The sequence below is a fragment of the Corapipo altera genome, unplaced genomic scaffold (genome assembly GCF_003945725.1).
Source record: "Corapipo altera isolate COAL_440 unplaced genomic scaffold, ASM394572v1 0, whole genome shotgun sequence".
NCBI lineage: Eukaryota > Metazoa > Chordata > Aves > Passeriformes > Pipridae > Corapipo > Corapipo altera.
Genome location: NW_020884872.1, coordinates 14,059,304 through 14,084,001, shown reverse-complemented (window position 1 = coordinate 14,084,001; position 24,698 = coordinate 14,059,304). Strand labels below are relative to the sequence as shown.

General features: G+C 40.5%; 1 protein-coding gene and 1 long non-coding RNA gene across 7 annotated transcripts in view; one reads left to right on the top strand and one right to left on the bottom strand.

The window, feature by feature from the left end:
• Positions 1 to 24,187, top strand: part of CNKSR2 (connector enhancer of kinase suppressor of Ras 2) — a 206,728-nt gene extending 182,541 nt beyond the window's left edge. For 3 of the 6 annotated variants that reach the window (XM_027637456.1, XM_027637448.1, XM_027637431.1), the window contains one exon: positions 6,279 to 9,224. In XM_027637456.1, coding sequence (XP_027493257.1) covers positions 6,279 to 6,328 — 50 coding nt within the window. In that variant the 3' untranslated portion in view covers positions 6,329 to 9,224. Of the gene's footprint in view, positions 1 to 6,278; positions 9,225 to 18,412; positions 18,610 to 21,650 lie in introns of those variants that run through there. The other 3 variants (XM_027637473.1, XM_027637464.1, XM_027637440.1) reach the window with 2 other exon arrangements.
• Positions 16,483 to 24,689, bottom strand: LOC113944439. The gene is made up of 2 exons (XR_003526683.1): positions 24,265 to 24,689; positions 16,483 to 16,701 (listed from the first exon to the last, which is right to left on the bottom strand). It is a non-coding gene; the product is annotated as an uncharacterized LOC113944439 (long non-coding RNA).
• Between the last annotated feature and the right edge of the window lie 9 nt (positions 24,690 to 24,698).

The window sequence follows — 24,698 nt, the reverse complement described above, 5'->3', positions numbered from 1 at the left end:
GGGGGGGGGGGGGGGGGGGGGGGGGGGGGGGGGGGGGGGAGGGAAGTTTTACAACTGAGCAGAGTTGAGTAAGGGACAACAATTACCATGATAAAAGGCAGAATTTGTCTGTTATTGGCCTCAAAGCCTGACTTAAGCATAGCACCTTGGTGCCTCCACAATTTTTTTAAGTCATTAACTATTAACATTCTCTCACAAAACCTTCAGCTTAAGCTGACCATGCACTTACTGTACTTTATAGTTCACGAAGAAGTGTGTGAATAATGGTCACCAACATTTTTTCATCACCAGCAGTTGTGCTGATACAGTGCCTGTCACACCATAATGTAACCAAAACAGATAAATACTTGCCCATTCTTACCTTCTCATGTACTTTTTCGTAAGAAACTTAAATTGAGAAATTCTTCTTTTTCCATTGAGTTGTTGAATAGATGTGTTATATCATATACATTGAACTTTGTCGTTACTCTGTAACCACGGTAAAGTCTTTAAGATATCACATAAAATTGAGGGCACTGTAAAAGGTAGTATGATCTTCATGTATTTTGAAGTTATTTTTTTGGGTCTACTTTTCAGAAGCAATGTTGTTTTCTATTCTTCTTTTCCCCTAGTTATGAAAAACATTACATAAATGAAGATAAATTTACAGCCTAATTCCATTTTGTTGTAGCAGGATAATTTCTCCATAACCTCTTTACCTATATTCCTGGAATAAAAGATATTGAGAAAGATGAATGTATATTCAGTCACTGCAAATCACAAAAGCATCAGTGACAAATCTAATGCTGTAAAGCCTCTTCAGAATAGCTGATTGTACTGATAGCATGTCCTGGCATTATACAGGAAAATTAGTAAGCTTATTGCCACCAGATACACACCTTCTTTAAGAGGGGTATTTACTTCTGAAAACAACAAATCCTTGCAAAATTAAAAATTCACTGAGCTTGTTATTTTACTACTGCATTTTGCAACCTAATATTTCCATTCTGCACAGCAGATGTGGGCTTAGTAAGGATTGTCCAAAACATTGATTTGTGTAGTTCTGTATCAGATCTCAGACTCTGAGTTATTTCAGTTTTAAAAAATCGCCTGCAAGCACAAATGATTGCCCTAAAGAGCCATGAACCCCACATTCCAGCTAACCCAGTTAGCCTGCCATGAACTGTGCCTCAAACCATGTTTCTAGGGGAGAGTTAAAGGTGCCTTGCTTGTAGCTTTATCGATTTTGAACTCAGGTGTACTTTGAGCTCTATCATGTGGCAAGAAGTAGTTGCACATTTTAATGCTGAAGAGACAAGCATCTCTTCTAGTTAGTTTTGAATTTGCCACACAAACTTTCAGATGTTTCTGTTACTTAAAGAGGCAATAATCAACTTTTCTCTACAAGTATGTGCTCATAATTATACAGACCTCTGGTATATCCCCCTTGTTTATAGAGGAGAAAAAGTCTTGATTGGTCCTGGACTACACAGTCCTTGCAGGAAAACCCCTTTGCACCACCAATAATCCTATCTGCCCTCCTCTGCCTTTTTCAGTACTGCTTTTTGAGATGGAGTGTTGCAAATGAGTCTTATTTTACTTTGTTTCCCTTTATCTATGCTACTTTCTATATTTATTTGTAAATTGAAGCCAAACCTCCATTTTTAACAAGTAGAGAACTAAAGGGAACTGTTTGGTATGAGATGTTTCTGTTTGACAGGGGAAAAAAATAAAGGTTTGGGTTTCGATGTTTGTGATGCATGAAAGAGAAATGTAATTCTTGTTCATGTACAAGACTGCAGAGGAGAGGAAAGTAAAAAAGACAGTGTAGCTACTGAAGAAAATAGCAGAGGACACAGCCAACTGAGCAGCTTGAGCAGTCACTCGGTAGGAGGGAGGTTGCTGTCATGGGATGAGAACAGAGATCAATTACATGACAGTCAGTGTTTTCCAGGCTGTAAAGGTGCTAATATTTTCTTTGTTTGGTGATGATATTTTGATGAAAGGTACTTATGCAAACTGAAGGGGGAGTGAGTAGCAAAGTGCTGGGAATATATCCACTGCAGAACAGCTCTGGGTCATGCTAAAGCTTGCCCATGGGAGCCTTCTCCAGGTACATGACTGGTCCAGACAGCAGAAACCCCTCAGGACATCCTCTGGCTTAGGGTGGGGGAAGGGCACTCTTACCTGGCAGTTTCAAAGGGTGGCTGTTTTTACAGGTAGCCCTTCCTGCAGCATCACAGGGTGTTTCCATTCATTCACCACACACACTTTGTAAAGCAGGATTCCCTTGCATACAAGAATCACCAGTTGTGGTGACAGGGATTTCCTTAGAGCCTCTGGATACCCTTTATGCTGCCCTTGGCAGGACAGAGAGCAGTACTAAGAACTGGATTGAAAGGAAGCTCAACCACTAGATAGATACTTTATGCGCTTCTCTTTTGAATGTGACAGAGTTCTCCTGGGTGAGGCCTGTCCTATAGGCTTATGTAACTTGTCTCCATGTAATCCAACAATTAGAATGCCAACATGCAGAAATTTTAATATCATTCTCAGAATTTATAAATTGCCCAGTGGGACACTGAGGTCCCGATTACATCTTGCACCCTCTGAATGTGTATAAAACTATGAGAAATTCAACTACATGAAGTGCATAGAAGAGCCAGGATACGTTTGTAATTTAGAAATCCTGTGGTAAGTGGAAGGAAAAATGCCTGCTGATCAGAGTCCTGTAATTCCCACTGCCTTGTTCTCCTGGGGCCGAGTGCAGCACTTGCAGAGAAGCAGAAGCTGGAGGTTATGCGTGGGCTGACGCCACCATCTGTCCTCTCCATCCCCCATCCTCACCATGATGCTTTCTCATGTAACATTTGTGCTCTTGGTGTTCCTCAATGGGGACAGGAGGGACACTAAAGCATATACTGTGATGTTGGAAAAGCTGAAACTTGCTATTTGTAGACAGCATATTCCTGTATTATCATCGTTGGATTTAGTACCCTTTAGTGCAGTGACTCAGTCTCCAGAGAAGTACTGAGTGACTCCTGCTACTGCTTGCACACCTAATGGACTTCTTACAGGAAGAGGTGCTGCTTTGGAGTATAGAGTCAGGAGGCTGTACTGGATGTGTCATCAAAACCCTCTGTACCAGCTCCTTTTCATCTCTGCGTGGCATCTGTCCCAGACCTGAGCAGTCCTGGAAATGGTAGGAGCTTCCCACCATTGAGCAATAGACAGATTGCAGATCTGCCAGCATTCCTCCCAAAGACTCTGTGCCAAATAGCATTGAGCCATTTCCTTGGTAAGGAAGAAGATGTGTCTGCCAATGGGCTTCTAACAGAAGCAACCAGGTAGCAGTTTGTGATAAATGGGGAAGGTTTTCTTTTTCCCACTGTTGTTTGCATTCATTCATGTTCAGAGCCTGATTACTCACACACAGAATTTACATGTAGGGGAATATACATAACTAGATATGCTTCATTATTGAACTAGATAGTAGGTAAGAGTTTCCAGTCAAAGTTTTACTCTCATGAATATATAGACAGATGTAGAAATATATACACAGATTAATATACAAGTGAAGGAAAGGATAGATCTTCAAAAGGCAGTTAACGTTTTACTGATTGCCGCTCTAGATGGGAAGCCTGAAATTTCCTTTTCTAAAACTTAAGTACCAATTTCCAAAGTTTCAACCTAGCCCTTCTTTAAAAAGGAAAGTTATCATAAACATGCCAGATGCCTTGTACTCTGTTTAGGCAAAATATATAATGTGAACCTTCATAAGAAAGTGTACTCTTAAATGGCAGCAGTAAGATGTTATGCATTTTATTAAAAAACACATCAAAGTGAAAACCTTAATGTGTTGCCTTCTCAATAGTGACTGGTGATGTGCCGTTATTATTGATAAATAGGTCTCGAAGAGAAAAAGAGTTAGTTGTATCATATTCTGTGCCCCTTTGTTTATATAGGACTTCTTGTGTGAGAACCATTTTGAGACCTTACTGATTGTGACCCTCAAACATTTCTCTCAGGTGAGGACTTTCTCCTCCCCTTTACTTTTGACACTTGGTGGCATGCCTGGAAAGGCCTGGAAAGCTGCCTTTGCTCCTGCTTGGTGGGTTGGTCCCAGCCCTGATACATTCTGTCTTCACCACTTTAGATGGGTAAAGTACCTCCCACTGCTACAGGTTTGCTCAGACATAAGATTCCTCACATCTTCCATGACCACATCAGCTGAAGAAATAGGCAGAGATTTACAGCAGGCAGTTTTGTTTCTGTAACCACTCTGGGGAAGCCATTTGCTGTAAAACTCTTCTCATAATACAAACATGATTTGGTTGATAAATGCAGAGTTTCACTTTACTGTATTCAGGGTGAACACAGGGTCGTGTTCATTTTTGTATGTGAATGGCAGTCAGTTTATTTTTCAAAATGTTTGCAAGTCTTGTGAGTTTCATAACTTGTAGTGTCAATAAGTATTCATCCAAAAGCACGTTGCTCGTTCTTTGTTAATTGTATTTGTTCTCCTTTAAAACAAATTAAAAAAAAAAATCACCTTATCTAGAAACAAAAATATATGCTGGAGATTTTTTACATAAATCATTTTGCTAATGCTAGTGATACAGAAGGAAAATGTGGGGTTTATAAGGATAAGGAAAAATAATTTTGCTACTAAAAAGCAGAATTTCTAAACTCTTAGTTACTATCAGTAAGTAATATCGAAGATCTCTTTGGAAAAGGCTCCCTAGTGCTTGATAATTATATTCACCTTCAGATAAATAGGACAGTGTATGCTACCACTTATCTTAAGAGGTCCTAATGAAAGGTTGTTCATGGACAGTGACTAATCCAAACTGGGACAACAAAAAATTACCAGTGTTTGATGATAGGCCTGTATCATCAGGCCTTAGCTATATTACTAAATAGTCTTTACAAAAGTGTCTTACTAGCAGTTTTTTTCAGAAATACTCTCCTCATGCAAAATTTAGGTATATAAAACAAGTTCTGTCCCACCATCTGTTGAACACAGCACAGTTCTTCCACAGACACAGAGGACGTGTCCCAGCCAGCCTCAACAGGGCGTGTAGAAGAGTATAGACATCTGCTAGGTAATGCCCTTGCCTTAACTTACTAATCTTCTTTTATTTCATAGCCACCTTATTTCACAAAAAGGGAAGTTTCTTTTGCCAAAGCCTGACCTTTGAAACCAAACTTTCTGAATCTTTGAAGTTATATGAACAACAGCCGTGAGATGATAGGATCTCCTAAAGCTGCAAAATTCATACCTGTGAGGCAGTAGTATCCTCTTTCACTTAGTGCCTTTTTCCAAACAAATCCAAGACTCATATTTTCATAGCTATGCTATGACTGTTCTTTGTATAAAACAGGATGAAATGTGAAAAACATTCCCTTTTGTACTCTGCAAAGTCTCCCTTTCCTCGGTCCCATGAATCCTGAAATGTGCTGGTTTGACCTTTTGTTTTTTTGGGGGCTGGATTTTGGTTTTGGGGGTTGGGTTTGTGTCTTTCATTTTGGTTGTAGAATCAAATGTTTTTTATTTTAAACAATAGGTTATGTAGAAGTTTCTCTTGACTGCTGTACTTAGAATTTAGTTATATAAACTGTTTTCCTCACCCTTCTTCTTCTTCCTCTCCTTGTTGACGTGCAGAGCCCCAGGAAATCTCAGCAAGAGAGGAGAGGTTGAACTCGCTTTGAGTTCCATATAGCATTGCTCACCCTCTGCCTCTCTGGAAACTCATTTTCCAATTGCTGCCGTGGGTGGAGTAAATGGCACCAATGTTTCCATCTGGGATTCTTTCTACCTTGTGCTTTCTGTCACTGAGACATTTCTTTTCTGCTTGCTAGACCTTTTGTGATATGCTCAAGTATACAAATGGCAATGCTTCATATTTTCCTTCCTTTTCATCTTGCCTTTTGGAAAAAAATTCTTTTTAACAAAGGTTGAACAACTCTCACCAGTTAAATTGGATTGAATTTGTACATCTTTACATTATGCACAGTTGAACTCTTTCCCAAAGTGTTTTTTTTATAACAACAAAACATCCCTCAGCTTTTCATATCTGGGAACTAAAAAGGCAATGGATTTCAAGATCCATGGAGTTTCATTTTTGTATTACAATTTAGTGTGGTAGACAGTAGAATAGGGAATGAACTGAGAGCAGCCTGGCTTTTGAAATTGCCTGTATGCAGAGACTGCATATCCATACAGAAACTCTAAGTAAACAACTTAGCTGTATGCTGTTTATTCCACCTCTCTCTTTCTCTTTTCTTTGCTAACACAGGTCCACAAAGATTCTCGAGTTCTCAAGCCCTAGCTTATGGAAGTATGTAATGTCAGTGTGGTTGCAAAATCACATGATCTCCTAGCTCTGTATCTTATCCTCCACCCAACGTTGCACAACGCTGGACTGTCAGCTAGGAGAACGAAAGGAGCCAGATTGTGTTGTGCCACCTCTTTTTATAGCTCACGCATAAGTTACCACCAGGATATTTTTCTGTGTTTGTAGAACGTTTGGTGGATTTGGGGCACATTCTTTGCTTCCATTCTCCTCATTCAAGTGACCCTTTCCCAGTGCTTCCAAATGAGCTAATGTGTCTTCAACATGGATAAAACCAACCCAAGTTGGTTAGGATGTGTATTGTTCTCTTGTTTTATTTGTGGGTTGTTTGTTTTGGGGTTTTTTAATTGGTCTTTGTTATGTTATTTTCTTTTTTCTTTTTTAAAGCATATCTACAAAAAGTGATTATATAACTTTCTACCCTAAATACCTCTTTTGCATCAGGGATGGATATTTTAATGGAGTGAGGTGTAATAGCAGAACAGTGCCATGTCTCTGTCCTCATGAGCATAGCTGCATGCAGATTAGAAAGGCTCTGTAGTGCTGCTACTGTATGCCAGATTTGCTGTTTGCTCTTGTTTGCATGGTAGTATTTCTAATTTACTAATATGATATGGAAATAATGGCACATCACAGATCTTTCAACATATTGTATCACTGCTTTATCATATTAGGCTAATACACTGCGAGAGTTGATAGCACCTCTCCATGTCAAATGGGATCCACATCTCTTGGCACTGAACCGATTGGACTCAAAGGTTGATAAACTTATCATTAGAGAATTGGCACGACGGAGATTCAACTTCGGCCTCTTGCAAGAAACCTAATGGCCTCCGTTCAGAAAGTCAGTTCTTCCTGAATAACTCTGATGTTTATAACAGAGAACAGACCTGTTAAAGCATAGACAACCACATGCCTGAATATGAGGCCTCCAGGAAGGTGTCAAAGGGCATGGCCAGTCTTTTGAAGAATGCACCCTTTCCACAATGGGACTAGGCACAAAGTCAGATCCAGTCTACATGGAGCACATTTGCAGAAAATACTGCCCCCCGCACGGGAGAACGGAAGGGGAAGAGGGTCTTGGCAGGGGAAGGGCTTTGATGTCACTCAGTTTTGTTCTGCACACCTCAAGGAATTAAAGAGGGATTCAGCCATGGTAACTGTAAAATCCTGTTGCTTGTACTGAACTCCAGTGAACCCATTCAGGCCAACCAGACAGAGTCGTGTTATTTAAGCGTACTTCACATTAGTGAAGGAAGTCACCTTACTGTGTCATGCTAAACTAAGTGTATTCTGTCAAGTGGAGGTATGTACAGACCTTTTGGAGACTTGCATTTATCTAATGGTTTGTAATGAATTACCAGAGGGTACACTGGCACTCGTTTGGATGATGACGGAGAAGATACCTCACGCTGAGATTTATTAGACTCTGCACTTAAACTCTTCAGTTCCTCTTTATCTTCTAGGACTTAAACATGTGAGTGATGCTGCCTGGCCAAGCAGGCACAAAGTATTCTCTGTATAACACCCAGACTCCAGAGGGCTGTTTTGGGGCCAGTATTTGTCTGGATGTCACTCGAAGTAGATTCAGATATTGTATTTATCATTATGTTCTGAGTCCCCTATGGGTTGATGTTTGCCTCTATCTCTGTGGTTAGAATGTGAATTTTCCTTAATATATTTGGCTAAGGGTGTATTGTAATAATGTTAATGCTAATTACTTGATATTTCATACTATCTTACGGGGAGATACTTTTAAAAAATGTATTTTGAAATGTTTTCTTTCTGTTTGCTCAATGTATGGTATTGCATTATGTTAATACCAATAAAATTATATATATATATAGTTATATATATTTCCCTTTTATAAAGAAGTAAATTATGCTTTTTTGCCTCACAAACAGGAAATGTGCAGTGAATAAAATTACTTCATTCTGCCTTATAGCAGGTGACAAAGCTTATAATAGTTTTAATATTCTTTTTTGAAAAAATAAAAAGCATAGTATGACATAAACTAGTTGGAGATTCATCAAAATGCATGTTTTATGTTTCTGCTCAATGGGACTGTCACAAATCAGCCTAAATATTTAGCAATGTTGTTTTGGCATCTTTAATTTTTTCTAATCAGAAGCATACACTGTATTGCTATTATTGATTACAAAACTGAACTGTCATAAATTTTTGCCTGTTGGCCAGATAGACAAACCCACGGAGTTTTTATGACTCTCTTGTCTGTAGGAATTGATTTTAAAATTTAATTTAGTGCTCTTTCCAGTGCTTGGCAAAGGCAGAATTTATTTTTTATATAAGGTTGCCTTTGAAGTACCTGCCTCTGCCAGGGATGATAAATCACTGCTAAGTATATAAGGATTCTGCAACCTGAAGGATATGTCATTAAAGCCTTGTTTGAATGGCCTGCAACCCCAGCCAGTCCTTTACATTCTGTCATTAAAGTCCATAATTAGTTAGAGGTGAAATGTTTTGGAAATGAATTAGAGAAGCAGAAGCAAAGATGTGATTCTAAAATGTCCTTTGGCTGCCATTTGGGGTTACACTGATGGCTTATTTGCTGCTCGTAGCCAAAGGCCAGCATATATCTGCGCTAATGCGTATTAGATTGTCTTCAGCTTCCTCTCTTTCTTTTCCCCACCCTTTCTAACGTATTGTATTGAGTATCTTTGTTTTGCAGAGGCATTCAGAAGGGCTGTAATTAGCAGTCCCCGGCATTTAATTGCATACACATTTGTTAAATATTTTTCTGTATGCCTTAAAATAAAGTATAGAAAATGGCAGTAAATGTTTCTTTAATGAAGGCATTTGATCTATTCATGAAGTCAGGATTTTTTAAAGGTGTTATTTTGGGCTTAATAAAGGAAATAAGCCAGCAAATTTTCAGTCTTGCATTTGCGTAACCATTGTCTGTCAGGGCTGATGTTCGTTTCCTTTCTCTTGTTTCTTTTGTGGTGAACACATTCTGCCCAATGGATGGGGAATGAAGCTTTCTGCTGTGACCACTCTCGCGCCGGTTTTGAGAGAGCACTTTACGTTGAGGTGCCCTACGTGTTCACAAGTTCATTATGACATCTGATGACGTGAATAATGTCTAGAGAAGCCACAAAGTATTATTGCATTTCTCTCGTCACAGAGCTTCTGCTCTGAAAAGCTTTGAACTCTCTGCAGTGCTTACAGACCATGGTGGTGTGATGGGCATTCAGCAGCTGACAGGGAGTGCTTAATATTTGGCAGTGTCGTACCCTACAAAAATAACATGTAAATCAGGGTGCAATTAATTAGGCTGGAATCTCGTCAGTGCAGCTATCATAACATGTGCAATTATATATTCAATAATAAATCTGAATATCTGAATAAATATGATATCTTCTGGGATAGCCTTTTGGGAAGTATTTCAGGCCCCTTTCCAAAATGCCTCCGGAGGTGCTTCCCCAACAGATCTCAGTGTGTTACAGAGGTAACTGAGATGGCAATTAAATGAATCTGCCCCCCACCCATGTGCCCCACACTAATTCTCCATGTTTCTTTCATATTGAAAGTAGGATTGCAATTCCTAAGTGATGCAAGTGTTTTTGAAAACTTCACTACTGGTTCTACATTTTCATACAAATTAGCAAGTTCAGATGTAGCCTGAAGCAAGAGTTCATTTTCTGGGTGGGTGTTACCCCTTCCATTCAGGCTTGCTTTCAGGTGTCAGTCCCATAAACCTCGACAGGCATTGCTGTTGAGCGTGACTGTGGCTTGATTCTGACTGGTGAGTAATGTTGCTGGGTCAGTATCGTTTGTCATTTAACCTTTCACAACTTCAAGTGCTGTAACAGCTTAGGTTTGTGAAAAAAAAACCAAAAAAACAACCAAAACATTTTCCCAAAGGAGTAACTGCTTCCCTATATTGCTTGTGAGATTTTATTCTTAGGGACCTCCTCATCCTGCTTAAAAGTCACAGCATCCCCAGATGTATGGCAGTTTACCCAGTTTGCTCCAGCTCCTGGCTTACCTCATAAATACAAACTTTTCATTGTTCCTGAACGGCAGGGCTCGGGGGTGGGGGGGCTGGGGGGAGGGAGTGTACCATCAAAATGTAATTGATCTGTTCGTTTCACTTCAGCATTGGTAGATTGTTGTAAAGTTAAACAGCACTTACATCAATGTGTGGCACAGAAAAATGTCAGAATATCCTATTTCGTTGTGTAAAGTTCTCCCAAAGAGTCACTAAAATCAGGTCAGCGAATAAAGGTTAAACTGGTGCCTTCGTAGGCAACCTAATGAGTAGAGTACCATGTCCAAAACCAAAATAGATGCAATTATAACACTACTGCCAAAAAGTTCTGCCATTGATCAGAATTCCCTGTTACTTTGGGAAGCTTTGGAGTTACTTCATTCTTATGCCCTCTCTGAAATCACAGCACACCAATATAACCCCATGAAACAACAGGGCTGGGAGCCAAGAGGGAGCTACTGCTGATGCTCATTTGAGGTGTGTAAGAGCTGTCAAGAGGGAGCACAAACAGAATGAGCTAATTATTCCCTGCGTTTTCCCTTCTCAATAACATATTAACCCATTAGCCTGTACTTCATTGCTAAGTGGATGCTGAAAATGGCTAAATGTTACTGCCAGCTCAAGAATGCAGGTCTGCAAGGGAGAGACATGGAGGATTTTTCCTAATGCTGAGTTTAGTGTCAGCTGGTTTTACTAAACAATTCCAGTGGTGTGGAAAATGGAAGAGAAGTGGTTGAGTGTGAGACTTACAGCAAGACCAGCATGAAGGGTGGAGGTTGAACATGCTTCAGCCTGCCAGCTCACACTACAGCCTGCAGGGCAGTGGGGGGCTCACAAGGCTGTGACAAGGTGTAGGCAGCTTGTCCTTCAGACATCACCAGAAAAGTGACTTCAGTGGAAGAAAGATTCACTGGGATCTACTGATCCAAAAGGAAAACTGCTAGTGCCATAAATAGTTCACAAAAAGAATTAGACCATTGGTGCCACAACAAAGGTTTAGCATCTGTCAGGCCTTAGAGAAGCTAGGGCTGGATCTTTTAAAAGTGGTTATGGTACCTAACTGCTTCTGATTGAACCTGGTTATAGTGGAAAATACCCTCAGATATCTGTCCTGTGGGAGATGAGTTTTCCACTTGCCTGCACAGTTCACTTTATTTCAAGAAATCAATTTATGCTCATACATGTGAGAGAAGAAGCAGCCTCATACCTTTGGGTAGAAAACTCCAGCGTGTTGCAGGGCTCTGTTGTGTTGATGCTTTCAGTAAACACCATCCCTGGGGAATATCTTTTTTTGCCTGCAGGTTTATGTAATAGGAGAGAATAGAAACCAGCTATCCTGGTAATCCAAAAATACTTCCCCTTTAGAGGAAAGGATAGTATAAAATGCAGATTTAATACATATGTTAAATAAATACAAAATAATAAATACAAAATTTAATGCTCCTCTAGCCACTAATATTTCACCAAACGCATGGATCAAACCTTGTTTTTAACCACCACTCCTCCCTTCTTTGACTCAAGACTTTGGGAAAAATCCTGCACTTTCACATATACAGGGCCAGAAAGGATAGAGGACTATACGAATCAGAAAAGGGCAGGCAAAGGGAAGCAATACCTGAGAGAAGGATTGCAAAGACCAAGCGCTGCACAAGAAGCCCCCAGCTTTAATTCAGCTTGCTTAAACTTTCCTTCACTTGTGGAAAGCATTAATATACGCGTGTGTATATATAGACATACATATATATGTGCACAGGTGTAATCACATGTTCAATCAGGCCTTGATTTTAATGTGACTCAGTAGATGGCACAGCTTGCAATTTGTACTTTAATGAGGAAATCTGCTCTATATTACCCAGAGCAGATGATTAGCAGCTGTTTCCATGAAGACCTGCATTTTGTTGCACCTCCTGCCTGATGTACCACGTCAAGTTTAAACACAGTGGTGCTTCTTCCTTTTCCCGGTAATTAGGGATGTGGCTGGTAACATTTTCCTACCAGGAGCTGAGTTCCTATGTCACTGTGGCTCCCTCCATACCTGTGCAGGGGTGACCTCATACACATCACACAGCTGTGGAGACACCACCTCCTTGTAAGCCTTTCACTGATTTCACCATTTTGTTCCTTTTAGCTTGTAGTTGGTGGGGGAAGGGAAATACCTAGCTCAGTCTGCCAACCAGCCATCCAAATAGTGTAAAAAATTACTAATTCCTGGATCCTTGCTTTATAAGCATTTGAGTATGTCTCCCTCTTGCACAGTTTGGACTCTTAAAGATTAGCCTGAACAGCAGCACACATGGATTTGAACCTTGCACTGAGAAACCAACAACTACTTCTTTGGAGGATTTCTTTTCTCCACTTTCCTGCAACACAGCTAAAAGCCACATCCACTGTACTTCCATCCTTCTACTCTTTCACCTTAAACGTAGGGGGATTCCTTCTGTCTCTCTCCTAACTGTACCCTGGGGCTTACAAGCCCAGCCAGGCTGTTACATGCTGTGACCATGGTACATCTTCTGCCCTCCCCCCTCATGCACATCCTGGGTTCAGGATGGAAAGCTTGTCACAGGAGGCTCCCCCCTTCCCAAAGTGTCAGCAGACGTGTCTGCTGCTCTACCAACCTACCAGTAAAACCAGGCAAGTTTTCATGGACCCTTTGTTAGACATGGCAGAGACGACATTCTATGGCAGAGACGACATTCTATGGCATAGGAAGATTACAAAATGCTTTGTTGGATTATATCAAATATTAGTTAACTTGTGGCAGACCAACTTCTCTGTTCCCAACACAGACACATCAAGGTAAAGAAGGCAAAGAAAAAAAGAAAACACAGATATTTGTGCATTCCAGCACAGTGGTTTATCTAGTTTGAGACCATTTCCCAGAGGCCTGAAATGCTCTTTGCTTTGGTGGAACATTTACTGCCACTTGCAGAAAGTCTCTGGGACACTTCATGTTGATATCTCCCCTGCACAAAAGGTGAAGCATAAAGGTGTAGCTCTCAAACTGGAAGGAAATCTTTGGGATCTGAAGGGGGGAAATAACATGGTAGCTGTTAATTAATGTAATTAGTGATTCTTTAGATATTCTAACAACATTGCCTCTCTAAGATCTGGGAAAGCTGAGTTTAGCTGGTTTGTTTGCCAGACAGAGTGAACTCACTGAAAGGAGTGAAAGTGGGTGTTTAAATTTCAGTGGAGCATGGGGATTTCAGTCTGACTATGCCTTGTTCACTCCCTGTCACAGACTTCGCAGCAGCTTGGCTTTCTGGGGATTTGCCGAGGGTGGTACTTTTGTTCAAATGCAGGGCTAATTGTGAGGAGAGGAGTGGGCGTGCATGAGAGGAGCTGTGAAGGAAAGTGCGTCACTAAGCTGTAAAGCTATCAAGCAAAAAAGAGGATAGCAGGAAAATGGAGAATGCCATCAGGGTGGCAGTGGTGTCCACCAGTCAGGGTGAGAAGTCTAAAGGCAACAAGATGGAGCCTGGGAGGTGTCTGGAGGCACCAGCAAAGTCCAAAGGGCCCCCAATGGAAAGCTTTGATCCTTGAAAAATATGACCTGGTCAGCAGAATGGGAGACAAAATTTGTGATTAACTGCGTGGCACTATCCTTGCATGGGCAGTTCTGTGTGCTCATAGCCCCAGGCGAAATCGCTGACTCCTCTGGTGCCTCACTGAAAGAAGAAAACCATGCAAGATTTTGGTGGCTTGAGCTTTTACAGGGAAAGTGAATCACAGGAGCGCAGGGACCTCCTCTGAAAATTGCTAGAGGTTATTCCATATATATAGAGCAGATTTATGAGAATTGTGTGCCTAGAGATTCTCTAAGTCCAGAGAGCAATGTGTTGGCCAACTGGGTTGCAGTGGTGACCTTCTCCATGGTTCTAATTCAGTACCATCTTCCTGAATCATAATTTTATACAGAGTAGCCATCCCTTGATCCATGTAAATACCAACGTTAACTGTTTCTCTCTGGTCCCTTTATTGTCAAGTGTGTGGTACTCTTATTTGTTGCTCTTAAGATCTTGGTTTATAAGAGGGAAATAATGGAAAAATGGAACCAGGAGGTGATAACACTTAGTACATCACAGAGCTCAGTGCATGCTCTTTTCAACAACAAATGACAACCCACTGTAAGAAATCCCACCAGTTTTTCCTGAATGCCAAGAACCCAAACCATTCCTCACCAGAGTTTCACCCACTCAGCCATAATCTCCATCTCTCTCTCCTGAGAAAATTTAAAAGTAGATACAAACATTTACTGCATTCTAAGAAGTGAGGACAAAGTACAAAAAGTTCAGAAACTTCTCCTATGGAAAGCAGAATAATGGAATATAATGACATTTACATGTATTCTTTATCTCCTGAATTTAATGCAAATGTCTTTGCATTTACTTGGAGACAGCAGGAGCTTCATTGTTACCAAGCGTAGTGCCAGTGTATTCTTGCATTTGGGAGATATGGTTCTGAATTTAGATCCTATGTGTTGCAGAGTTTGTGCAGCTTTATTTCTGCTCCAGAGTTAGAGTTGTTCAGGTTTGGGTGGCACTGGGGATAAAATTACTGCTTCAGAGAAGAGACCTTTCTTTTCAGCAGTGTGTGGAAACAGCAACCCAGCAGTGTATTCTGAGGAACAGGAAAGATGCAACTTGTGACTCAGCAGCCAAGTGAGGGTGAAAAACAACTGCTGCGTTGGCTGCTGTTCTGAGGTCATCTGCAAATCCTATCAGGCCACATTTTCTACTTAAACAAGACATTAACAGAGGCCTTATTCTTCCTTAACGAGACAGCCCTGCTGTAATAGCATGGCTTGCATACAAACCCACCAATTTAAAAAAAGAAAACATGTTTTAAGCTCAGCCCTATATCTAGCAGAATACATCAGATGCTTTATGGTGCCAAGGGTTTCACCAACACCTACAGGAAATCAATCAAAGGCTCTAGCAGAAGGCTGAGGGAGGAAAGATGTGCTCGTAATCTCATTCCCCGCCTACTGAGAGCCATTGAGAGCAGCAGCACCACCACCTTCAGTGTTTATCTGGAAAATATTAAGGGCTTGGGATGTGTTTTGCATGATACCCACTGCCCTCTCCCTCACCTTGGGTGGAACAAGGCAATGTCTTGCCCTCTTTAAAGCTTCCCCAGCCTCAGCAGCAGCAAGGAATTTAAGGCATCTGCTGTTTTTCTTCCCTCCTGTTTCCTTTTTAGCAAATCCTGTTCCCTTTTTGACTTGCTGCTCATAGCTACATGACTCAGGCAGTGATGGGGTCTGGGATGGCAGCCCCAGCTGAGTGGCTGTTCTGATGCATTCCAAAGACCCTCTGTCAGTGTTCTGCTGCCTAACTCAGCCTGTCTCCTGCCCCCAGAGTCCTGTACCTCTTCCTGTGCAGTTTCAGAGCTGTTCTCATCTGGGACGGGGTTACAAGTCCGCTGTACACAGTCCCTCTGAGGCCATGTTGAGTGGTGGCTGCCTGCCCCAGGAGGTGAGCCCTGAGGAGCACCAGCCATGCAGATCCCCAGGCTAGCAGTGTGGGGAGAGAGGGCAGGACAAGCCCCCCAGCAAGGAGTTTAGACCCACAGGGGACATGTTGCTATCCAGATTTATTAAAGGCACTTGTCATCCAGGACTGAACCTTAGGGATGAACTCAAATGCTGTCCTTCACCTTGGTGTGGAGCTTTTTCCTTCCTTTTCCTTTTTAGGAAGCCATGGGTTTTTGATGGCAAGCCTGGATGTGGTGGCTGGTTGCCACTCCAGGCTCCATATCACTCTAGCAAAGTGAATGCAGGTAGCATGGAGTCAGAGTGCAGGTGCATGGAGTCAGATGGCTTCAGCAAGCCATCCCTGTACTAACCCTCTGAGTGTACAACCTTTGCTCTGTTGCTGGGGAAGAGGCACCTGAGGAAAGATCTCTTTTGCCTTGCATAACAAAAGATGAGAGAGAGAGCAACAGATGTAAAATACTCCCTGAGAAGGGTTTTCTTCCATTGCCCTTTAGCAAATCACATCAGTGTTCAGCGATATGAACTGATAGAGATCCCAAACTTCTGATCCAGTGCTGCGTGGACTTTTTAAAAAAGCATAAAAATCAAGACCACAGGAGATTTTAACCACTCTTTAAGTATTCAGCTACTGAATGTTTTGCCCTTTAGCACATTAGGTGGCTTAATAAGAAAGAAATTGACAAGAAAGAGAAATGCATATAATTTCTCTTTTCCTTTCAGTCCTGGCCACCACTGACAGTGATGAACACAGCTTGCCCACAGGGTAGCACACAATAGGAGAATTTAGGGAGATCTGTACAGGCCCACAACACTTCCATCGATAAAAATTCTCCAACTTTTCTTCTATATCTCTTCTATATCTCTTTTGAAAAAAAATTAAAATGAGTTCTTTAAAAACAACTACCAAATTAATAAACTGATGAGAGATACAGCTAGATCAGTTGCTGATCACACAATTCTTGGATTATATAAAGATCTATACAAATGCAAACACTTCTTGTGATGGGGTGAGGAGATTTGGGTTTCTGGACTTCTTGCTGAGCCTGAGGTATAGTATACTATGCCATACTGCATAGTATGGGCTCGAATGGGATGTTGCCTCAGGTAGCTCCTGGTGGGCTAGAAATATTACTTCTAAACACGAATTGTTTTCTCTTTTGGTGATCAATAAAAAAACCTCTAATCACCTGAGGATGCTGAGGTTCTTTACTTAAACGTACTTCAGTATGTGCTAAACTTTCAGCCAGTGGAAATGACTGTGTCTCGGTGCAGGGTCAGTCACAGTGTAAAATTAATGCTAAAATCAAACAACCTTCCTACAAGAGCTTTCATGAAAGCATCCTGAGGACACAGGCACCTTGAACCAGAAAAACGTACACCAGTGTGAAAGCCAAGACTGGGTGAGAGGATCCCAGGGGCTCTGGAAACAACCAGAAGGCCATGCACAGGCAGTGTCTGTTACATGAGCACTTGTGTCAGCATGCAAGGGGCAGCAGGGACAGAGCTACCTGTCCCACTGGCTGGTTGCTCCCCAAGGCTGCCCTGGCTTCTCCTAGTCACCACTCTGCTAATCCTGGCACTTGCAAAGTTTGTATGGAATTATTAAACAGTTTCCTCTAGGGAAACAGTGTATGAGAAGCTGAAGTGATTTGATGTTTTCTAAATTAAGCATTTCAGATGCTCATATCAGAGTAACACTTCATCCCCAGCTTTTGCTTTGTTTTGCTTTTAGAGAAGCAAAGCATTTCTTTTTTATTTTTCCTTTAAAATCCTTCAAGTACTAGTTAGAAAAAATATTTTTAAACCTACAATAAATAAATATTTCTTACATTTATATATTTTTGCATATTTTGTATAGTAAATGCATTGTTCATTTTTAAAAACCAAACTATGGTGCAAACAGCTCTGATTTGGTTTGCCATGCTGCCAGGTCATGAATGTGCAATCATATCCAGTCTCTAGTCTGCTGCCGAACCTTCAGGTAATAGCAGAGTTAAAAACCACCACAAGTGACAACAGTACTGACTATTGAACAACACTAGAGACTATCAAAAATAAGTGGACTTTTCTAGAAAGGAAAATTACATGTCATTCCAAAACCGCCTTCACAAGCATAATCTTGAGTGCCATTATTGTCATTTTCGGGACAAGATCTGATCTCTGATAGCTTCCTTAGCAGGATGCTTCCAGGGCTTCCTTTCCTTGTAATAATGAAGTCACCAGCACTATTTAACTGCAATACCAGAGACCTTATTTCTGGCAGTAAGTCACTCCAATATTACCACACCTTGCACTGTTTCTTTTTTTTCCCCTCATTCTCTGTGGGTCAAGATTTTACATTCTTGAAATTTTTTATCCCTTTCCTCTGAAGGCAATAGCAAGAAGGAGCAGTCACAGCACTTTTTTCTGGAACTTAGGAGGTGTTAAATATTCTCCTTATGGTCTAGTTAAACCTGTTAAATGTTTTGTGAAGGTTGATAGGTCTTCATATAATCACATTAATGATGCCTTGTTCCTTTCTCTATTTTTTCCTCCTTTTTTGTTTTTCCCTTTGTCTCATTACAGTTGAAACTATAGAGGAAAAAACAGCAGACTCCTTGCAAGATTTGTACAGAGCCTTGGAGCAGGCCAGCCTGTCTCCTTTAGGAGAACACCGGATTTCCACTAAGCTGGAATATAAGAAATCTTTTGTAAAGAGATGTAGCGATCCAGTAGTCAATGAAAAACTGCACCAGCTGCGAATTCTGAAAAGCACTTTAAAGGTGAGATAAAAGAGGGAGGAAAAATCCTACCCCAGGGTTGGATTGGGCTGTATTGTAAGCAGAGATTATTGTGTGCAGCTGGAGTCCAGGCTGAACCTGGTGTGAGAAACAAGGGAGACACAGGGGAGCACTGCTTAAAAAGCAGAGAAAAATATTCCTGGGAGAACAGTCGAAGTGAGGGGATCAGTTTTTATTTCTGCACAGGTTAAATCTCAGTCAGGTTCTCCTCTAGCTAGTTTAACAGAATTTGATACCAAATTGTTGGAGAAGACTTTAATCCTGTTTTTGTCTCTGAATATTTTCATTTACCAAAATGCACTTACCCTGTAATTGCCGAAGTCTAAAGTTAAGCAAAGCCAGCCTTTTGGAAAGGAGCAGTATCTCTTGCAAGACTCGATTATTTTCTATTTGATGAGCTTGTTCCAGGACAAAACTGTGTGCTTGCTTTCTGTGTAAGCTGGTAGAATCATTGTATTTAATCAGTAAAATTGATTAAATAAATAGTGGTAATGATAGATATGAAAATTTTTATGGTTATTTTAAATGTACCACAACTCATTTAACCTCCTTGTCAGAATCCTTTGTTTGTTACAGCATTCAATTCTGTCCTGATAGAGATTTCAGCAAACAATATGCTGGATTTCCCCAGGGACCGTGTTAGCTATATTAAATTGACATGTTTTAAGTCACCAGATAATTGTACAGTGCATTTTGTAACAGCTTTCATCAAAGAGGGCTTTATCAACATTAATTAATTTAGTTTTCCATCACCTAGAGAAGCATTTAAGCAATATTATTTTCATGCTGTGGGGCCCCCATTCTGAAAATGATCTTACGCATGCTTAACTTTCTGTACTGTATTATATCATCTCATTGAAAATCATCTCATTTGAAAGTACCTTGCACTATTATCTGGGTATGTGAGTGTTTGCAGGATTGGAGGCTGGCAGAAAAAGTCAAGATGCAGAGGCTTTCCACATGACTTCTAGAAACCTGAGAGACTGAAACAAAATCACAATACTCTCGGACACGTTAGTGTGGCAGGAGGTTCACACTGTGGCTGTGCTTTTGCACCCTGGCGGGCTCACTCATACAAAAGCTCTGGTTCAGCATCAGCAGCTTGCTGCCAGGCTGAATTGTCTGTCTTGTTGGTATTTATTGGTACCTGAGGTACATTACATCAATGGCTTCCTGCAAATGAAAGGGAAGTCCAAAACCAGCGTAACCTCTTGACCTTGTGGATGCCTGGTTTTGTGCTTCTCTGGAACTTCTTTCTTTTGGACCAAGCAAAAACAATTTGTTCATTCTCTGTCCGTGAGCCATATTTTCTAAACCTGTCGCCATTCTTGTTTATACCATGATTTGCACAACTCCTTCTTAAGTACATGACACCAATAATTGAAAACACAGTGGCAACAAGGGCCAAAGACAGATAATTACTGTTTCTTGTGTAGAACAACAATGTAGAGTGGTACATTCTTGTTTTGCAATGACATCATGGTAACTCATGATGAGTTTCTAGCTCCATTATAGCCCAGAGCTCCACCTCTGCCATACTGCAGGTAGTCATATCTACCAGTAACTCCTGCTGTTACCTAATCAGTTATGCTTTTTATCAGTGCCTTTGATTTCTCCTTCCTGAATGCAGGCAGTTGCACTGGCCTGTTGGAGCTGGTGTTCTGAACTCTCCTTGAATTTTATCCTACATAAAAGTAGCCCGAGACAGCCCTCCAAACTGCTTCTAGCTCTTGTCCCATCTTCTAAGCCCTTAATGAAAGACCCCTCTGCTCTCTTCCCTGTGATAACACAAAACTATTCTCCTACCACTGAGTATAAGCTATATGGATGGCAGTGCAGGGGTTTGGGACCAGACACAACCTGTGAGAAGTGGGTTATGGTAGTTCAAGCAGAGATGATTTCATTTCCACTGGTCATTGTCAGCTTGCTCCTCCATTTCTGAAAATGAGTATTCTGGCAGGTAGTGTTAAATAGCTGCTATTTGCAAAGCATGAAAAATACTTTTCCACATACTGCTTCTGATCTGTCCCATCAATGTGGGCTTAATATTTTCCCTTACCACACTCTCCACAAAGATTTAACATAATATGGATATGGAAGATATGAGTCAGAAATGCGGAGTGTGAAACCTGGGTGGCAGGGAGGTTAGAGGGGAGATTGCTGGTGACCATAACATTCCTGCACAGAGGACTACTGCTGGAAACCTGTGTTAGCTCTGCTTCCAAGCCTTTTGTCTGTGGCATCCAGCTTCCACCATTTTCAACAACTGGAAATGGCCACGGGTATATCTGAGGCTTACTCTGATCCATACTAGCTGCCTGTCAACTCTCTTATAAAGTAGTCACCAGAGAGTGATCATGATACAGTCACATCCCCTGCCTCAATGATGCATAAGGAGGTACCAACAGCTATGCTATATTTTACCTTTTTCTGCCTTCTCTTTGCATCTGCAGTGGTAGCAGGCAGTTGCAGTCAGCCACACCATCACATACACGAGATCTTTAGTGGAGATGAGTTGTCATTAACACTGGATTCCTTACACAAGCCTTTGCAATGTAGCTCTCAGATACCCCCATGAGAAGCCTGGTAAAAAGGCTTAGATGTGCTGGCAGGCAAAGGAGCCATGTGTCTGCATCCCGCACAGTATTTCTGAAGCTGATCAAGAGCAAACAGATGGCACTGTGTTATGTGAAACCCATCTGGAGAAATGCAAGCAGGTAATAGTAAACAGTACAGGGTTTGCTTTTTCTTGGGCTGGACAAGGGGCAAGGAGGGGGAATAGGGACTCTTTCTGAGGGTGCTGGAAAAGGCGAGGGAAGCCTTGGCCTCACAAGGTGAGGTGTGACGCCCTGTAGAAAGGGTGTCCTGTTTGTGAGCAGTCATATAGCTCATAGTCCTTGTGCTTTTAGGGCCTCTGTGGCTTGAGTTTGCACCCCTCCATTCTCTCCTTCCACCCATGTGATTGATATTTTCAGTGACTCATCACTTGTGTTAACTCTTTACTTTTTCCTCTTCTCTCACAGGCCAGGGAAGGAGAAGTAGCCATTATAGATAAAGTTCTGGATAATCCAGCTTTGACATCTAGAGACTTTCAAGAATGGAAACAAATGTACCTCGATCTCTTCACGGACATCTATCAAAGCAACACCCCGAGGGACTCTGTTAATGGCTCATCTGAGGTTGATGCCCTTATAGCCTCCTTAGCACACACTCACTCTTATATAGAAACGCATGTATAAAGGTCTCTCTTTTTGCCCATTTGCTACACTCCAGCCCTTTACTAAAGTGCATAAAGTAGTTTTTATATCCATATGTGAAAGCTCTAGTAAATTATATTTTAATGTTACTCAGCTGTGTGAAGTAAACCTTCAATGGTCAACAATTCCACTTCTTTAATGAAGATTTGTATATTTTATATGCTACCAATGCTCAGCTTGTGTTTACTTTCTGTGAATTAACAAACATGATCTTTAGCTATCAAAGAAAAGGATTTAAAAGCATTTTTGGAAGACTGTGGCCTTCATGCAGGAAGTTCCACGTGCTAAAGCTTTTGTTATTGGTCATTTTACAATGATATTTTATATTGTATAATTCCAGTATTGCATTGCATTTTTGGAGTGCAGGTACTATTTTGGTGGTGGGAGAAAACCAATTTTTATATTTAATGAGAAACTCTAGGAGTTTTATTAAATAACAGGGAAAAATGTAATGCAGTGTATATGTTTCAGTTTTGTCTAGCACAAAAAAGGGTGAAAATCAGCAGACAGAAAAGGACTAATGTGAATTTAGGTATCAAAAGGTTAGGTCTAATTTTCTTGTGCTTTTTTAAAGCCTGTTGCTGAGGTTTACCATCAGTGCAAAGGGATGATGGTTTGTATTATAATTAAAACGAAATTGTGTGTTGTCTCTTGATCACATTAGGTTGATTTAAAAAGAAAAAATTAGTCCAGGTACTGTGATTGATGACGCTTTTGCACTGAAGGTATCAGTATAATGTGCAGATTTTACAAAAGGGAAAATGTAGCCTTTGAACATCCTTGGTAGCAGCGTTTCTTTTGCCCAGAAAAGCAACAGTGGAAAAGGTTCCCAATGAAATGCTCCAAATCTGAGATGCTTTGAAAATTCCCACAATAGAAAAGAAGTGAATAGGATTTTTCAAGTAGTCTCCTATGTGTTTTCTGAGCTGTGAAATTTGGCTGTATTGTATGCAGGGAAGATGTATCATGAGAGCAGAGCTGAGCATAGAACCTGAAAAATAACTGAGGAGTGAAAAAGCCTCTGGTTTGCTTTTGAAGGGGAAGGGATGTCTCTGGGTTCTGCTGAGTTCACAAGCCAATTAAAATGTTTTAAACTTCCATGAGATTTGAGATCTGCTGGAGACAACCTAGTGAATACGAGTGGAAATGGCTCCTTAGAATCAGGCGTATGCCTGGAATAAAAGTAGGAGGGAACTCTTAAGTTACATATTTACTTTTTATGGGCTTGTTTTTGAAAAGTCATCAGAGCATGATAAAATATTTCTGCTGCTCTTCGGTATTTTGCTGCATAAGCTAGGACTCGTGACATGATCTAATAATGCTCATGTGAAAAGGAAAAGCCTCCTTTATACTTTTTACAACGAGTTGTACTCTTAACCAACTTTAGACTATTGCCTGTACAGCTCAGTGAATGTACTTTAAACTTTATGAGCTCTGTTATTTCCTGGCAGTTATATCCACGAAGGGATGAAGGAAAGAATGGACAGATTTATCTTCTCTCTCCTTCTTTCTTTATTTATTTTATTCCTCTCCTTCTCTTTTTCTCTCTCTCCCCTTTTCTCTTTTTCTTTCTTTTCCTCCTTCTCCCCCTTTCTCTTTTCCTATCTTGTTATTGCATTTGGATTGCAAATGTTCTGCAGATTTTGCACAACTGTACAGAAGAGTGGCCTTTCTGTAGCCCATTTTCAATAATCCTATATCCAAGTCTATATGGCTGACAAATCATGTATTAACATTTGTATAGAGTTCTGGATTCAGTGTAAGATTTGTACTATTAGAAGAATATTGTTTGTATAAACTGGACATTTATTTACTGCATGGGTACTGACTTGTATATTAAATTTGTGAGGTTTTTGTAAATTTCTCTTAAAAAATGCTTGACTTGAAATGGATTGTGCTATTGTTCCAAGCATTTAGATCCTCTTGCTATTGTTTTACTGGACCAAAAGTAAATATATTCATATGAAAACCTCTTTATATCTGATGGATGTATATGCACATTGTGTAGTTGATTCCTTGTCAAAACCAAGGCAGTTCAGAAGACTTAGATCTGTTGCTATGCAACAGCCATTCTGCCTGCACTTTACATTAGTAAAGTTAGCTTGATTGCTTTAAAGGTGAAAATTAAACATTACAGTTTTTTAAGCTAGTCTAGTGACAAAGAACATGTGTCCTCTTCATTGTGCTGCCTTCTTTTAAGAGTATTAAATGTTCTTCTATATATATATTTTTATTGTATTAACTCTCGGCCTAGAAAGGGAACACTGTAAAATGAAGTACAATAAATTTAGCTTTTAAATGAACGTTTATGACTCAATATTCAATTTACTCCATTTTGTAGTATCTGACCATTTTACCTGCATTTCACAGCTCCACGTACCTTTATGTACCTCTGTAATCCGAGTTCGAACTCTGCCAGCATGGCCAAAAAGGGCTACTGCTGATTCATATGTAGGCAGACAGTGAATAAAGACTTCTGAAAACCTTCAGTTACCTCCCTCCCCTTTTTACTGTTTGATGAAAGTAAACATTTTTTACTGCAGGATTCTCTCATGTACCAGTTCAACAGCAATGAACAATTTTACTATTATGAGCCGGTGTGATAAAACACGGTTCGCTACCCTGGTAAAGTGTCAAGGCATTAGTTACAGCTTGTTACTCTTGTAACAAGCTTCTCACAGTCTGATAATAAGTATACTTATTCAGCTCTGGCCATCTAAACTAACATAGGGTTTGGATACAAATGAAAGGTACAGTACTAGTAGATTGCCTCTTTAAAATGACACAAAATAAGCATCTGGAAAGCATTCTACA